Here is a 13772-nt window from a genome sequence, read left to right on the forward strand (position 1 = left end):
AGCCTTTTTAGTGGCAGATTTGAAGCCACTAAAAGTTCCTGTTGATCGATAGCCAGTGACCTGCAAGTATCTAGCAGCCTAGATGTGAATGAAGAACAGAGCAAAGGGGGATGTTCCTTCCTTTATCCTGAACCTTCTCTATTCACCACGTGTAATGGGCAAAGCAAGAGAGGGTAAACATTGCCCACGCCACCCATTCCCTTGCCGCAGACCAATGACTTCCTCCTGGCAACTGCCAAGTAACTCAGATTAGAAGTTTACCTTTCCTTGAAAGGAGAAAGACCTGTCATAGTTACATGAAAAAGCAGCCGCAGTTGTTAAATCATATCTATAGAGATGAAGAACAACAAGCTAATGGCCTTCTATTTCTGTATATCATGCATGAATTCCAAGTAATACACAAATGTTATTCAACATTCATTCAACAGTTAGCACTTAGGCATCCAGAAACTGATTTTACTTCCATAGCTACCTCTGTAAAGCCTCGGGGGCGGGGGGGGGGCGGTGGTAAACTTAATTCTGATTAAATATGACAGATAGAACATGTATGTTTATCTCTGTTTCCTCGCCAAAACTCATTAAAATGAGAGTAAATAAATTTTTTAAAATATAAATCCTTAAGGACAAATAAAAGACAATAGATGAAAGATGTCAAATCTTCTGGAAGTGGCATGTCAATGGAGGAACAGTAACTGGCATAGCAGAAAGTTAAACCTTAGCAGTGGGGCTTCCCTGGTGGTGCAGTGGTTAAGAATCTGCCTGCCAATGCTGGGGACATGGGTTCGAGCCCTGGTCTGCAAAGATCCTACATGCCGCGGAGCAACTATGCCCGTGTGCCACAGCTACCGAGCCTGAGCCCTAGAGCCCACAAGCCACAACTACTGAGCCCGTGTGCCACAACTGCTGAAGCCCACGCGCTCTAGAGTCCATGCTCCACAGCAAGAGAAGCCACTGCAACAAGAAGCCCACGCACCACAACAAAGAGTAGCTCCTGCTCGCCACAACTAGAGAAAGCCTGCACGCAGCAACGAAGACCCAACACAGCCAAAAATAAATAAAAATAAAATAAATTAATTAAATTTATTTAAAAAAAAAACCTAGCAGTCTGCAGAGTGATGCCAACAAGTGGTAAACTCATCTGAGCCACAGAATTCTAGAGAGGCTCAGGAACTGGAGGTACTAAAGTTAGTCTAGAGGCAGAGGTGAGGATGGAGTTAAAAATAGGAAGATTGATTGAGAGTCTGTATAACAAATAGGCTCCCAGATCCCCATCTTAATTCCACAGCCCACAGCACATCCCTATTTGGACTAAAGCAGATAAATTTCTTCTCTGGAAAAGGGCACCAGTAACAGTAGAGGCGGCGCTGTCAGGTGAAAGTCTATATGTGAAAAGAGAGATCTCAAACTTTCACCCCCTCTGCACCCCAGTTCCCAGGACACTGGCAGCCAAGCCTAAATCCCCTCATCAGGAGACTGAAGGATTCCTCTCCAGCCAAACTGACCGGCCCAAGTGAAAAGACCTATAGATTCTGTCATTTGAAGATCTCCAAATGAAATGACTAAGTCACTGCCTAGTCAACCAAGCATAAAGCCCACCAGCTGACAGAATATCAAAGTGGCTTTTCAATATTCCACTATTAAATAAGAAAAGTGAGCCAAGGATCACCGGACATTTCAGAAAAGCCTCTAGTATGAAATAAATACACCAAATCAAACAAACAAGGGAAAAGGAACCTGAGGAAAGCAAAGATAATACAGGGAACAACAGAGAAGTTAGAAAATATTATCATTAATTTCCTCAGGGAGGTAAGAAAAGCATCCATGAAATAAGAACAGGTTCCTACAACAAAAGACCAAAGTAAAATTCTTAAAAAATTAAAATACAAAAGCTGAAATTTAAAAAGAACCCTACAGAGGATTAGAAGAAAAAAATGAAAGATCTCCTAGAAAGTAGAACAAAAATATCAAGAAGAGAAAAAAGAAGAAATTTGAGGAGCAATCCAGGAATTACAACAGCCAGCTACAATAGGAGTCCCAGAGAGAAAGAGAAAAGTGAAGAAAGTTATCAAAAGAAAAATATAAGAAAATTTCTCAGAACCAGGGGATGCGAATGTCCCCCTTAAAAAGGCCTACTCAGTGCTCAGAATAACAAGTGGGACAAATCCCACAGCGTGGACATCGTTGTGAAATTTCAGATCACCAGGGACAAAAAGGAGACCCTGAGAACATCCAGAGAGAAGCTCTCATAGGTTCCATACAAAGAATCAAGAATAAAAGTGGGGGCTTCCCTGGTGGCGCAGTGGTTGAGAGTCCACCTGCCGATGCAGGGGACACGGGTTCGTGCCCCAGTCCGGGAAGATCCCACATGCCACGGAGCGGCTGGGCTCGTGAGCCATGGCCGCTGAGCCTGCGCGTCCGGAGCCTGTGCTCCGCAACGGGAGAGGCCACAACAGTGAGAGGCCCGCGTACCGCAAAAAAAAAAAAAAAAAAAAAGAATAAAAGTGACTTAGACTTCTTGAAAGAACACTGAATGCTCAAAACAACAGAGCGCTATTTAAAACTCTGATGGAATATTTTTCCCAACTTTGAATTCTATCCTGAGCCAAATTCTCAAGAAAGGGTGAAGGTAGACTATAAAGGCATTTTCAGGTATGCAAAGTTTTTTAAAAATCTATATCTACCCATGTAAGCTAACAAAAGAGAAGACATGGGATCCATCAAAACAGGAGCACGAGGAAGGGAATTCCCAGGCTGTGGCTCAGGGAAAGGCCAGGATGACAGAGGTGCAGCTGGCCCAGGATTCAGGCCCTGCTAGAGCAGGGTGGAAGCCTCAGAAGAGACTTTTTAAGAAGAAAATAGAATTGATAAGTTACCTGCTGTATTTGAACACATTGTAAAGGTTTTAGAGCTCTGCCAGAAATTTGCAAAAAAACTGGTAAGAGGTACTAAGAAAACTAAGCAAACAAAGAAAACATAATCATAGCACATTACATGACTCAGGGGTGTAATATCATATTTAGATATTCATAATATGTAAATTGTGATAAAACTATATTAAGGGTATGGGGGAAGGGGACAGAAGGGAGATATAACTTAGTCTTCTGTGGTAGGAAGTCAAAAGCTAATATCTAGAACTGACATATCAAGGGAATTCCCCGGTGGTCCAGTGATTAAGACTCCACACTCTCATTGCCAAGGGCGCAGGTTCAATCCCTGGTCGGGAAACTAAGATCCAACAAGCCGTGCAGTGCGGCCAGCAAAAACAAAAACAAAACAAAACAATACAAATAAAACCTGATACATCAAGAAATAACTGTAGGATTTCCCTGGTGGTGTAGTGGTTAAGAATCTGCCTGCCAATGCAGGGGACACAGGTTCGAGCCCTGGTCTGGGAACATCCCACATGCCACGGAGCAACTAAGCCCGTGCGCCACAACTACTGAGCCTGCGCTCTAGAGCCTGTGAGCCACAACTACTGAGCCCGTGTGCCACAAATACAGAAGCCCGTGTGCCACAAATACAGAAGCCCGTGTGCCTAGAGCCTGTGCTCTGCAACAAGAGAAGCCACCGCAACGAGAAGCCTGCACAGAGCAACGAAGAGTAGCCCCCGCTGGCTGCAACTAGAGAAAAGCTCGCACACAGCAACGAAGACCCAACGCAGCCAAAAATAAATAAATAAATATATTAAAAAAGAAATAACTGTATACACTTCCCTTTTCAGAAACATGTGGGAGGGGGAGTCAGGAGAAGAAGAAACAACTAGGAGAATTGAAAATTATGGCCCCTGGCAAATGGCTAGTTAGGAGATAGGGAAATGATGTATTGCATTACAAGCTTAACAGTGCTAATTAAGTTTTAAAGGTTTTTATATTATTCATATGTACTGTTTTAAGGCAATTAAAAATAATAATTTTAATAGGGCAGAAAAGAGCTCAGAAATGTCACGTGCCTGGTAACCAATGGCTGCTTAATATCTTACCTGACTATTAAATCCAGAAGCTATTGAAAGATCAGTTTTGTTGAGGCCAGGTCGAGCTTTCTCCAGAATAATAACGTCAAATGATCTGATGCCCACCCTCACAGCCACCGCTGAACGTCTGCAGTTACCTCCAGCTCCAGCAGACCGGCTGCCAGACCTTCCTGTGTCCCCCAGCCAAGTGCCACTCTTCTCCATTCATCTCTTCTGCCATTAACATGGGCTGAGTCCGAAACAGAAGACTCAGTGGACAAAAACCCAGCCAAGTTGCCATATGCTAAATAGGGGCTGCCCAAAATGCCTCTCTCATCACAATTACTCAGAGGGGGGGTGGTCTGACATGCACTGACCACCCACTAAGTCCCAGACAGCGGATGACTCTGGGCACTTTTGCATATTATTGTCTTAACCGAGCTTCCTGATAACCCTAGGAGGTCGACTGTATTACACTCATTTTAGAGGAAGACCAGGACACAGCAGCTCGGGACAGTTTGCCCAAGTCTCAGCACAAGTCTCAGCAGCGTTATGACGCTAACCCAGTTATTCTGATGGCTGGGCCGGCGCTCTTCCCACAATACCAGGGGTCCTGGATGGTGACTAAGCAATAGCAGTGAGTGGAGAGCAGACACACCCTGGCTGGACAGGAGCTGCTGACTAATTCAGCTGGTCTGAGGACACATGGGCCCCAGGTTCAGGCCTGATGCAGTAAGTTGGGGAGGGAAAGGGACAACGTCAGTGGCGGGGGAGGGTGGGTGAGGTGCCTACCCATGAGCAGCCGCCGTTTTACCCGTTTATCCCCATCCGCCACGGATGTGGCATTATTCTCCATCACCTCCAGGGCAGCATCCTCTCGCTCTGCAAGAGATGCAAACAGCACAGTTCTCAGACTGAATGAGTCAGATTTTTCATCCCCTGCACAACCACTTCTGTGGAAATCCCAGACATGAGAACAATGTGAGAAATGTGACTCTGTTCATTCAATAAAAATATGTTGTAATGAGGCTCTGTGTTAAATGGCCTCAGAGCCTTAATAGACATTAAATATGGAAAAGATTTTTTTATTCTACTGTACTAACCAGAGACCTTGGGGAACGCAAGCTTCAGATTCACTCCAGAACCCTCAGTCCAGGACAAAAAGAATCTTGGATTGGGGAACACCTGAAATGGAGCTAGCAAAGGACACGCCATGAAGAGCAGGGCAGGCAGGCATCCCACCAGAAATATGCAACCATGGCTCCTGCTGATGGCAAAGGCCACCTGTCACCTCTAGCTTTAACTTTGCGTTGCCCTGGCCTTTTGGGATGTGCTGTTCCAATCTCCAGAATGCCAGCTTCAGGAGCAGCCTAGTCCAGGAGAGGAAAAAGGGCTTTCCGGGGCTTCTTTGGTGGCGCAGTGGTTGAGAGTCCGCCTGCTGATGCAGGGGATGCGGGTTCGTGCCCCGGTCTGGGAAGATCCCACATGCCACGGAGCGGCTAGGCCCGTGAGCCGTGGCCGCTGAGCCTGCGCGTCCGGAGCCTGTGCTCCGCAATGGGAGAGGCCACAACAGTGAGAGGCCCGCATACCGCAAAAAAATAAAATAAAATAAAAGGGCTTTCCAAGGTCTCACAGGGAGAAAGGGGCCCCCAGTCCGGGCCTGGACTACTTCCACTGCCACATGTGAGGCAGCATGGGACATGCTTGAGGGCATGTGCACTGGAAACACCCTGCCTCTAGTACTAAACAATATTAATCGTTAGGGTTAGGGCTGGGTTGGGGTGAGCAGGCTGGGGAAGACCCTAACCCAGTGTTGGGGTCACCATTCACCAAGGCAGCTCCTTCCATCCGTGTGCATCTTGTACTGGGGATGGCAGCTACACTCTGGGCCTGCAGCAGTGTCCTCACAGGAGTGATGGCATCCGCCGTTTCCATGGTTACAGGTCACTGAGAGGAAAATGAATCAAACCATAAAGCACGGAGATTTCCACAACTGGGGCTGTATTTGCTCCCGAAGAACTCTGATTTTCATTCAGGAAGTATTCAAGCACCTAGCATGTGCTAGGAATTGTGCATAAAAGAGAGAACCTTGACTCAGACCACGTCCCTGTCTATATCAACAGGTAGTCACGATACGACTTGTAGAAATGCTGAATGACAGATTTAGAGCAACGTTATACAGAAAGATAGACATGGGAAGGTCAGGGGAGATTTTTCACTATTTAAAGGAAATTATACCAAAAGATTCCAAACTACTGCTTTGCTCTATCACAAGAAGTACTAGGGCGTTTGGAAATGCTGTTACACTTTATGTCTGGAACAGACAATATTTAATTTGAATGTATATGTTAGGATTTCTCTCATCAGATTCCATGTGGATTAGTTAAAAGGGAGGGTAATCAGAGGAAATGATGACTCTTTGCACACAGTTAATGCAACATTAACCAATAATTACAAAGATTATGTATGAACACATTGATGACAAGCCAAGGGGGGAAAAAAGCCAACTACAAAACTATCTATTCATCAAACTCAACAGTGGTTACCTCTGGCAAAGGAAATGGCAAAGGAAAAGGGGGAAATGTTACATGTTTCTTTGGACTGTTTAAACTCTCACACAACCATTTTTAATTTTCTAATTTAAAAGATCTAAAAACATATTTGCGCTGTAAAAAAAAACTGTTCTGTTACTATAGCTGTGTAAAAACTGTGTACACATATCAACAACAAAATAGGAATATGAAAAAAGCAAAACAACTGATTGTGTGGTGGAATTCTGTATTTTTTCTTTATTATATCCTCAAGTTTTATAATATCTGAATATAATCTTATAATATTATTTGAGCAGTGATACCTTAAAAACGTTTTAAATTTTTTAAAGTAAGTTTTCAGGTATTCTACTGGCTCCCAAAAAGCTGTAAAATGCTGAGTGTCACTCCACAGGTGACTCTCCTGTAGAGACCTGGGTCCTCCTTTTGAAGACAGCTGGAGCCAGCCCCACTTTTAGGGGCCCTGTGAGGCTGTCAGAACCTGTTGTTGGTGATGGTAGCATCAGCCCTGGTTTGTCAGGCTTTGAGGTTGCACTCTGGTTTGCGGTGGAGACAACAGAGAGGAGACTCTCACTGACGAAACTGCCTCTCCTTCTCTTAACCACTGAGGTCTACTCACTGTAAACCATCCCCAGCAAACTGCAGGCATCTTCTAGAGTGTCCATGACTTTGGGAAGAGTTCCTACAGGGAAACTCTCAGTGTTTCCTCTGGCGTAAATAGTGGTTTAGAAGCACCTTTAATGACTGGTTGTTTCCTATTATCCATTGGAGCTATTATTGTGTTTCTTCATCATGTGGCAGCTGCGTTTGGACTGTGTACACCATTCATTGACTCATCCATTAAACAAATGTGGATTGAGCACACCCAGGGGAAGACTGGGAGGCAAAAATAAGACAAGATCCATGACTTGGTGGGGCTTGTAGCTGGGGAGACAGACACATAAATTCAACTCCAGATTCAACCCAATCGTGTGGTTGAATCAAACACACGATTCAACCCCAGAGTGCCACGTGCTACCATCGAGGAATAAACAGCGCTATGGGAGCCAAAATACAAACTGGCCGCCTTGTCTGAGGCCATCGGGGAAGGCTTCTGAGGTTGTGTAGCATGGCGACTAGGAGCACAAGCCTTACAGTTAGGCAGGCCTACGTGTGAATCCTACATTTGCCACTTACTTCCTGTGTGACCTTGTAGCTTTACCTTCTCCACGATTTTCTCCACTTAGCTCATAAGGTGGTGACTGTAAGAATTAAATGCAATATGGCACCTCTTTAGACAAGGCTTTGCACATAATAAATGCTCCCCCAGTAGCTATTATCTTTATCATGATTAGAAGTTAGGCAGGATATTAAAAATTGAGTGAGAATTCACCAAGCTAGGAAGGAAGGAAGGCTTGGAAAAGCCTTGGAGGCATGAAAGAATGGGGGCTTTCTCCAAAAGCCAGGAGTCTTTTGTCTGGAGAAAGGAGGCTGATGAGGCTTGTATAAGAAGCAGGCACCAGGTACCAAAGAGCTGCCAGATGAGGAAATTTGACTCTATTCTATGGGAACAGAGAGACCTGGCCCCCAACATTCACACTCCTTACTCCTGAGTGCTATTTCCTTCTGACTGGTTCTTTTAGAAAACATCATTTCCCTTCCCTACAGGAGATTACCCTCAATATCTCACGTGACTGCCTTCCCTGATGTTTCTGATGCTGGGCTGCACAAGACAACCTCTGGGGTAGGATGGTTCCCAGCACAGCTGTGTGCCAGTCTGTACTTACAGGTGCAGTCTCTCTGGTTCTTGGCCAGCTCAAAACCAGGCCTGCACTCGCAGGCAACGCTGCCCCTCGGGGCCTCCTTGCAGATGTGACTACAGCCGTGATTCTTATTCATGCAGCTCAGACCCTCTGCAAAACAGCAGCACGCAGCCAGTGACCAGGTTGCAACAGAATCCTGACCCCGGGAGTGAGGCAAGGGTCTGGGGGGTGGGCCACAGACCTGCCTGCCTGGGTGTCCATCAATCCCACGTTTTAAAAGAATACATCACTCAAATCAAGCCACATCATTTAACAAAGATATGAAAACTTTCTTATGTCACCCAAGAGATAGGATGTTTCAATTCCCCAAAAGAGGTAGGAGCTCTCCCAATACACTGAAAAGAAAGTACCCACCAGGAGGGAATTCCCTGGTGGTCCAGTGGGTAGGACTCCGAGCTTTCACTGCCGAGGGCCCAGGTTGAGCCCCTGGTCGGGAAACTAAGATCCCCCATGGCGTGGCCAAAAAAATTAAAAAAAAAAAAAGAAGAAAGTACCCACCAGGAGCTCTCTGTTGGGTGTGGAATCAGAACCTGTGGACCCCAGGAACATGTCCTCAGACTCTTATCTCTGCCATGTTGTTACCCATGCTGATCAAGAATACAAACAGAAAAGGAGAATCTCTCTACAAAAATCTGCAGATAGACTGATGAAGATTCCCAACCTTTTCACATATTCTTGAAGATGACTTTCAGAAGATTTCAACCCTCCACTCTACCACCACCAAATCCACACTTTGGAGGTGACTGTGACTACCGTATTTCAGCATCACCCCATGGACACCTGCCCAGGGACCTCTCTTATGTGACCACCTTCAGTTAGTCCCTGGGCCCTCCCTCAGTGGGCTTGGAGGATAACAGCAGAGAGAACAGAGAGAGACCTCATATATGTGGTTTCCTTTTGCTGCTGTAAAATCCTTCTCAGGTATACTGTAATTTTCATTAGGCCCGATCTTGTGGTAAATGTGGTAGGAAACAGGGTTATTTTCCTGGATGGTTTAACATGCATCTAAATGATGGGGTCATAGCCAAGTAGACACCTGTGTGGTTTGCCACCATCAGGCCTCTTCTCAGTACCAATCCTTTAGGGGGCTCTGCCGCCTCCCAGCACTCTGAAGGAACCGTTATCAAACCCAAGAGTAACCTCAAAACCTCTTCTTGGTTTGTACATCATTAATAAGTACGTATTCATGTGATGCTTCTTTGCATTTGTGCAATGTTAACTCTAAAACATCTTCAAGAGTAGGGATTTTGTTCTCATTGATTCTCCACTAACAAGACATTTTCTAATACTGGAAGTGGCACTGTTTTAACATGAGTACAAAAAGCTTTCATTCAGCTTCGCTAGGATCCAATACTGCTCCGTACTGTGCCCCTAAAACCTTAGCCAATTGGTTCTAATGAAGTCAAAAGTCATTTCTCTCCAGTTCTCACCATGGGGCCGTTGATCTGTGCTTAACTGGAATGATTGTTTTAATACAAACAGATGTCATTCCTATTCCAAAAGACAGAGCAACAGTTAATACATCCCATATTCTCTTAAAACTATCTTGTTTTTTATCTGACAGTTACAAGCTGTTTGAACTCCACCACTCAATCTGCTGGAAGTTGCTGGGATTCATTCACCCATGCCAAGGGCTGCTGTCAATTAACACAGAAAGAAGCTTGCACGGGGTCAGTGGAAAGCTCTCTCTTTGCTCTGGCCGGTGACTTCTGAAGGCGTTATTTGCTCCCAGTAATAAGATGGCACAGAAGGTAAGAGCTGCCTCCAGAAGCAGTGTCCTGTCCTCCTAGGAAGGCCCAGCAAGCATTACCTTTGTAAGATCAGCAGAACATTTGAAATAATAGGGCCCAGGAGCACCCAAGGGTAAACGTAACAGTGCCCAAGAAAAGGCAGCAGTAACACCTGCGAGGTACACTCCTAAACAGGTCAGCTGCTTCTTCCTCTTCTTCTTTTTCATTCTGTTTACAAGTCTGTTCAGACATTTGCAAAGTGACCTTTACTGCCTCAGAGCAATCCATTTACACAAGAGATACTTTGTAAGAACTGACTGTGTGCCAGATACCATGGGGATACAAAGAAGTTGCCCCCTGATGTCATATCATATCAAGCAAGACCTAAAGTTACCAGGAGACATCGGAGGTTTAAATGGCTCTGGAAATGCTAAGGGCTTTTTAAGAGTTGACCCCGAAGCTTTTCACAGTCCCCTGGCTCAAAACAAGGTCACTGCTAGGGGTGGCAGATGGATCTGGTTCTGGCTATGGTTCTGGCTCCCCCAGAAACTGCCCTGGCAGTCCTGTTTCGGGTCGTTAGTTCACCAGGAAGGAAACAGCTCAGAAATGTGAGAAATATCCCATTCTGGTGGTCCGCAGGCTCAGGGTCTCACTGAAGAATATTTCTGGAAACCAAATAAAAGTATGCCTTGCAAATAGGGCAAGAAAAGGGGGAAACAGCCTCTGCTGAGAGCACAGCCTCTTCCTCACTAACCTGACACCTTCTTTACTACTCTAAAAAGGCAGCAGTGCAAACATCTAAAAATACTCTCGGAGCAGACAAAACAAAAGAGGAATGCTCATTTTGAGAGCCTGAGCTCCCATGAATAGGCACAAAGGCAGGCTGGGGTGGTGTGTCTCCCTCTAGCCTACCCCCATTACATGGGTGAAAACACACAGTCTCTTTATCAGAGCTTTGGGGTCTCTAAGGATGAAAAAAACACAATAGCTTGAGTTTCTCTCAGAATCAGCTATTAAGATCCCCTATATTAAAGAACATTTAGTAAATAATTATTAAAAACAACAACAGCTACACTAGAAAATACTAGCTTGCGGTGTTTACCTTCTTTCAACCATCTTCAGAGTATCAGCTATGGGTTTTAACGTCTATTTTAATACAGTTTCTAAGGGTTTAATGTGCACATCAAGGAGGAAACCCTACAGTAACACTGTTTACAGATGGCTCTATTTGAAGAGTTAAAACCCTAGGATGGAAGGGGGCAGCTGCAGACCTCTCCAATCTGCTGGCTCACACTGCCATGAATTTGCCCAGCAATCAGGTTGAAACACAACAGAAAATCACAGAGAGTGCTTCCAGACCACAACTCAAATTCTTGTATTTTGGTTTTTAGCTCCAGACAAATATGCTCATTTTAAATACTCTTCAGGGGTTCTAAGAATGTCTGAATCGTAGAAAATTTAGAAAACACAAATTGCGGAAAGGAACTGCTCTTGTATTTACTCCTGGTATGAGGAGCCCATGTCTGTAATCAGTCTGGGGGGCTTGGAGCCTTGTCCAGTCTGGGACAGGAGAAAGGGGCTGAGCCACTGCTCTGGAAGAGTGAGGGTAAGAGGTGATCTTAATCACCGAGAGTGGCTTCGTGAGTGGTGGGACCCGTACTGGGGGTGTTCAAGCCCTGGCTTGACCTACAGGGCGCCACCCCCCTCCCCACTGCCTGAAGAGAAAGCCAGAGTGACTTTCCAGGAAGCAGCTTTGAGCAACCAAAAGGGAGAGGCCCTGAGATCCAGATCATTCGTGCTGCTGGCATCTTAGTTCAGCCTCTGACCAGAGGCAGAGCTCACCCAAGAGTCCAGAGAACCCCGGCAGGAAAGTGAAAATGAAACCTAACTGCTACTTAATCAAGGGCCACACATCTGCATGAGATAAGAGATCCACCTGATTAGGGTCGGAGTCTATGACCACCCAGCTTCCACACTGACAATGAGCAGGCTTGGGGAATAAGAGCATCCGACTCCCCATTTCCCTGACCCTTCTTTTTAGTACCCAAACAGGCCTTCTGGTTAGGGATAAGAAAGGGCCCATGATTCTTGGAAAATGAGGCAAAAATCATCTTCCACAAAGAAACCCTTGAAAAATCATTAAAACCACCATGATTAAAACAATAAATCTAAAAATCTACAAATAGAAGAAGAACTGAAAATCACCACATTCTTAAGTTATGAGGATGAATACGCAGCACATGCCAAAAGGAATTAATAGTCTGGGATTTTGGGCACTTCCCTTAAAAACAGGCACAGGCAACCTTGGGAGACATACAGCCATCAAAATGTGGTTCTTTGGGGACTTCCCTGGTGGCACAGTGGCTAAGAATCCACCTGCCAATGCAGGGGACACGGGTTCAAGCCCTGGTCTGGGAAGATCCTACATGCCGCGAAGCAACTAAGCCCGTGCGCAACAGCTACTGAGCCTGCGCTCTAGAGCCCGCGAGCCACAACTACTGAAGCCTGTGCGCCTAGAGCCCGTGCTCTGCAACAAGAGAAGCCACCACAATGAGAAGCCCGCACACCGCAACGAAGAGTAGCCCCTGCTCACCACAACTAGAGAAAGCCTGCACGCAGCAACAAAGACCCAACACAGCCGAAAATAAATAAATAAATAAATAGAATTTTTTTTTTAAATGTGGTTCTTTGGCTTAAGAAAGAGCAGAGATACACCATGATCAAGTGGGGTTTATTCCAGGAATGCAAGGATTCTTCAATATATGCAAATCAATCAACGTGATACACCATATTAACAAATTGAAGGAGAAAAACCATACGATCATCTCAATAGATGCAGAGAAAGCTTTCGACAAAATTCAACACCCATTTATGATAAAAACCCTGCAGAAAGTAGGCATAGAGGGAACTTTCCTCAACATAATAAAGGCCATATATGACAAACCCACAGCCAGCATCGTCCTCAATGGTGAAAAACTGAAACCATTTCCACTAAGATCAGGAACAAGACAAGGTTGCCCACTCTCACCACTCTTCTTCAACATAGTTTTGGAAGTTTTAGCCACAGCAATCAGAGAAGAAAAGGAAATAAAAGGAATCCAAATCGGAAAAGAAGAAGTAAAGCTGTCACTGTTTGCAGATGACATGATACTATACATAGAGAATCCTAAAGATGCTACCAGAAAACTACTAGAGCTAATCAATGAATTTGGTAAAGTTGCAGGATACAAAGTTAATGCACAGAAATCTCTGGCATTCCTATATACTAATGATGAAAAATCTGAAAGTGAAATCAAGGAAACACTCCCATTTACCATTGCAACAAAAAGAATAAAATATCTAGGAATAAACCTACCTAAGGAGACAAAAGACCTGTATGCAGAAAATTATAAGACACTGATGAAAGAAATTAAAGGTGATACAAATAGATGGAGAGATGTACCATGTTCTTGGATTGGAAGAATCAACATTGTGAAAATGACTCTACTACCCAAAGCAATCTACAGATTCAATGCAATCCCTATGAAACTACCACTGGCATTTTTCACAGAACTAGAGCAAAAAATTTCACAATTTGTATGGAAACACAAAAGACCCCGAATAGCCAAAGCAATCTTGAGAACGAAAAATGGAGCTGGAAGAATCAGGCTCCCTGACTTCAGACTATACTACAAAGCTACAGTAATCAAGACAGTATGATACTGGCACAAAAACAGAAAGATAGATCAATGGAACAGGATAG

At 44.7% G+C, this 13772-nt stretch overlaps 1 protein-coding gene across 2 annotated transcripts in view; it reads right to left on the reverse strand.

Moving 5' to 3' along the window:
* The window catches only part of SCUBE2 (signal peptide, CUB domain and EGF like domain containing 2), a gene marked incomplete at its 5' end in the record, with an annotated part of 68917 nt that overhangs the window by 41182 nt on the left and 13963 nt on the right, over positions 1-13772 (reverse strand). For both annotated transcript variants that reach the window (XM_079709339.1, XM_079709340.1), the window contains 3 exons: positions 4742-4831; positions 5780-5896; positions 8265-8390. In XM_079709339.1, the coding sequence (XP_079565465.1) occupies positions 4742-4831; positions 5780-5896; positions 8265-8390 (333 nt within the window). The remainder of the gene's footprint in view (positions 1-4741; positions 4832-5779; positions 5897-8264; positions 8391-13772) is intronic.

Source organism: Hyperoodon ampullatus, assembly GCF_949752795.1.
Source record: "Hyperoodon ampullatus genome assembly, chromosome: 7".
Classification (NCBI taxonomy): domain Eukaryota; kingdom Metazoa; phylum Chordata; class Mammalia; order Artiodactyla; family Ziphiidae; genus Hyperoodon; species Hyperoodon ampullatus.